General features: G+C 45.1%; 1 protein-coding gene across 1 annotated transcript; it reads right to left on the reverse strand.

Moving 5' to 3' along the window:
- Window positions 1-262: 262 nt before the first annotated feature.
- Window positions 263-889, reverse strand: LOC142164973 (uncharacterized). The gene has a single exon (XM_075223635.1). It carries the CDS (start codon window positions 887-889, stop codon window positions 263-265), a length of 627 nt encoding a protein of 208 aa, XP_075079736.1.
- Between the last annotated feature and the right edge of the window lie 3,360 nt (window positions 890-4,249).

The following is a 4,249-nucleotide window of genomic DNA, read 5'->3' on the forward strand; positions in this document are numbered from 1 at the left end:
GTGAAATATTTAAGTAAAATGTTGCTTTATTTCATTTATTAGGGTATTGTACATGTCAGTTTCATTCACATTGGAGAAGTTTCCTTGTATCTAGTCCCTTCATCGTTCGACCTGGAGATATTATCGGTAGGCGGGGCGATGAATTATACTTTGAACTTCGAGACGTCCCCCTCGTCGCCTCGTTAAAAACCTCCCTGAGAAAACCCGATTGGGAAAAAACCTGGGTGAGGGAAAATGAGTACGATTTAGGTGGCGTCATTTTTCAGAAGTGGATATATTTGAGGTAGGCGACATTCCAGTTGTTCTGTAGCAGTTTTACTTCCATTGTTTCTAGTTGGAATGCCACTTTGCTTGCCGCCGCTGTGATTTTATATGGTCCGTCCCAGTTGGTTCCCAATTTTCCTTCTTTTGGGTCTTTTGCCGCTTGTGTTTTGGCCTTGAGGACATAGTCTCCGACTTTGAGCGGACGTATTTTGGCTTTCTTGTTGTAGTACCTTTCTGCCTGTTGTTTTTGGGCTACCATTGTTACACGAGCCATATATCTTCGTTCCTCTACTTCGTCGAGGTCCTGTATTTTATTTTCGTTGTTTCTTGGTCCACTTTCGTTGGGGTATCTTAGGATAGGTTCTCCGACTTCAACGGGTATAAAGGCGTCAGTCCCGTAGACTAATGAGTATGGCATTTCACCTTTGCTAGTCTTCGACATGGTGCGGTAGGCCCATAATACTTTCGGTAGCAGTTCCGGCCACAGTCCCTTGGAGTCCTCGAGTTTCTTCTTTAGTATATTCAATACTGTTTTGTTGGAGGATTCTGCCTGACCGTTGCCAGCTGGATGGTATGACGTGGAGAGTATTCGCTTGATGCGCCATTTGTCGAAGAACTTGGTCATCTTTTTTTCGACGAATTGAGGTCCATTGTCGCAGCTGATTTCTTTGGGGATGCCAAAACGACATATGATATTTTTCCATATGAAGGTGATGACTTCCTGTTCACACATTTGGGCGAACGCTCCTGCTTCCACCCATTTGGAAAAGTAGTCAGTTAACACTAAAAGGAAGTGTGTTTTACCTTGACCCATCGGGAGAGGTCCAACAATGTCCATTCCCCATTTGATGAACGACCATGGCGAAGTGACAGAGTGTAGGAGCTCGCCCGCTTGGTGTATCATTGGTGCGTACTTTTGGCATTGCTCACACTTCTTGACGTATTCCGCTGCTTCTTTTTTCATAGTGGGCCAGTAGTATCCTACCCGAATGAGGCATCTAACGAGGGACCGGTTGCTTGTGTGGGCACCGCAGTGACCTTCGTGTACTTCTTCGAGAACAAGCATTGTTTGATTTGGTCCCAGGCATTTAGACAAAGGACCGCCGAATGTCCTTTTTTAAAGATCGTTATTTCTGAGACTGTACCTAGCTACCTGCATTCGAAGCTTTTTGGCTTCTTTTTTATTTTGTGGGAGTGTTCCTTCCTGCAAGTATGTCATGATACGGTTGTGCTAATCCCAAGTTAAATTTATGGAATGTACCTCTACTTGGTCTATTGACGAGTGGAGGAGGGTGACCACGTTTTCCTTGGTGATGTTTTTGGTTGTTGCTGCTAGTTTGGCAAGGCCATCTACTTCGATGTTTTGCGCCCAAAGTATCTGATCGAGTTGACATTCGTCGAATTCTGGCAGTAGCTTATGGATTTCTGCTTTGTATTTCTGTAGCCTTTGTTCCTTGATTTGTAAAGTCCCAGTAACTTGATTAATGACGAGTTGCGAGTCGCACTTGAGGACGACTCGTCGTGCACCACATTTGAGGGCCAGTTTCAATCCTGCAATTACGGACTCATACTCGGCCTCGTTGTTAGTCATATCGGGGCACCGTATAGATTGATGAATTACTTCGCCTGTAGGGACTTCAAGTATGAGTCCCAGTCCAGGTCCCAGTGCATTAGATGCGTCGTCGGTATAGAGGACCCAGAGGTCGGGTTGCCCAGAAGAGGTGAAAAACGCTTCTTGCTCGACCTCAGACAGTATTTCGACACTAAAGTCGGCGAGTACCTGTGATTTTATCGCTATTCGCGGATGATAGGAGATATCATGCTCGCTTAATTCTATGGCCCATTTGGCCAATCTTCCCGACAACTCGGCCTTATGTAAGATACTTTTAAGGGGAAAGGTCGTCACCAAGCTTTCGTGAAGCTACGGCCAACGCCAGAACCAGTTTCTCGAGGTGGGGGTACTTCATTTCAGCATCAATCAAGGTTTTGCTAATATAATAAATCGGGAATTATGTACCTTTGTTTTCGCGAACCAGAACTGCACTTACTGCGACCTCTGAGACACCTAGGTAGATCAGAAGGCGTTCGTCGGGGTCTGCTTTAGCGAGTAGTGGCGGTGAGGACAAGTATGCTTTTAACTTTCTCAGGGCCTCGATGCAACCTGAATTCTACTGAATCCCATTGTCCTTCCTCAGTACGTTAAAGAATTTATGGCATCTATCGGATGATCACGAGATATACCTTGACAGGGCGGCTATCTGGCCCATCAATTTTTGCTGGTTAGTATTTCGAGTATTCCTTCGATGGCTTTGATCTGGTCTAGATTGACCTCGATGCCTCTCTGTGATACCAAGAAACCGAGGAATTTGCTCGAGGTTACGTCGAAGGTGCATTTTTTGGGATTTAGCTTTATTCCATGCCGCCTTAATATGCTGAAGGCCTTTGTAAGGTGGTCAATGTGGTCCTATTTCCTTTTGGATTTGACCAGCATATCGTCGATGTAAACCTCCATCATCTTGACAAGTTGGTTTTTAAACATTTTGGTGACTAATCTTTGGTATGTTGCCCCCGTATTATTCAATCCGAACAGTGTGACTCTATAGCAGTATGTTCCTTGGTGGGTGATGAAAGTGGTTTTTTCCTGGTCTTCCTCCTCCATGAGGATTTGGCTGTAACCCGAATACGCATCCAGAAAGCTTAGCAGTTCGTGCCCTACTGTTGCATCGATGAGTTGGTCGATATGGGGCAGTGTAAAGGAATCTTTCGGGCAGGCCTTATTTAGGTCTATGGAATCAACGCACATCCGCCATTTTCCATTTTTGTTTTTTACCATATTCGCGACCCATTAGGGATATTTTGATTCTCGGATAGAATCGTTGATGAGTAGCTTATCGACTTTAGCGCTGACGACCTTATTTATTGTGGCATTAAATTTTCTCCTCATCTATCGCACCTGCGGATATAGCGGGTCGACGTTCAGCTTATGCGTAGCGATGTCTTTCGGAATGCCTGACATATCTGAATGGGAGAAGGCAAACATGTCGGCATTGTTAGTTAAAAATTTATGGAATATACCTGGTTCTGAGAGATTGTGTCAGATATAGGCCCTTTTTATGCTATCGTTGTTGTCTAGTTGGACGGGGCCGAGATCCTCGATGGTTGACTCAGCAGCCTCTACGATGTTAAGATCTTTGATAACGTACGTTTGTGCGTCGGGTTTGGTTCTTGACGTTGCTAATTGCTATGCTTTTGCGTTTGCTTTAGTTATTGGGTGTGTGCGCAATCTTGGGCGATACGATAACATTCTTGCGCGATGCATTATTCGCCTCGTATGCTGAATATTCCCCATGAAGTAGGGAACTTGATTACCTGGTAGAGACTTGACGGGATGGCTCGCATGGCGTATATATATAGTCGCCCTATAATGGCGTTGTAGGCTGTGTCTTGGTCCATGATGTGAAATGTTGTTTCCAGGGTGACTCCCCCGGCTAGGACGGGTAGCATTATTTCTCCTAAAGTTCATTTGACTATATTATTAAAACCCGTTAGTGTTATGCAACGCGGTATTATTTTACTTTCGAGCCCCATCTGTGCGAGGACTCGAGGATGGATAATACACGCGCCGCTTCCGTTGTCCACCATTATTCTTTTCACATCAGTATCTGCAACACGTAAAGTAATAACTAAAGCATCATAGTGAGGGAAATACAAACCGTCGGTATCTAACTTATCGAAGACGATACTATCTTCGAGGTTGTCATACCATTCGTGTGTGATCAACCATTTGAGTTTGTGTGTATTGGTGAATTTCACATGGTTGATTTCTGTCCCGTCACCTCCACCGATGATCATTTGTATGGTGCGAGCGGGAGAAGGTGGTTTTGGAGGTCCCTGGGGTTGCTCGCGTTTGCGGGCAAAATTGGCTCACCTTCGATCGCTCATCAGTTCTCTCAGGTGTCCCTGATTTAGCATCCTCACCGCCTCC

This window comes from Nicotiana tabacum, chromosome 10, assembly GCF_000715075.1.
Source record: "Nicotiana tabacum cultivar K326 chromosome 10, ASM71507v2, whole genome shotgun sequence".
Lineage (NCBI taxonomy): Eukaryota > Viridiplantae > Streptophyta > Magnoliopsida > Solanales > Solanaceae > Nicotiana > Nicotiana tabacum.

Bases quoted from the DNA above. Each gene is read 5' to 3' on its own strand.
- LOC142164973 (XM_075223635.1), bottom strand. From the start codon at position 889: ATGACCAAGTTCTTCGACAAATGGCGCATCAAGCGAATACTCTCCACG.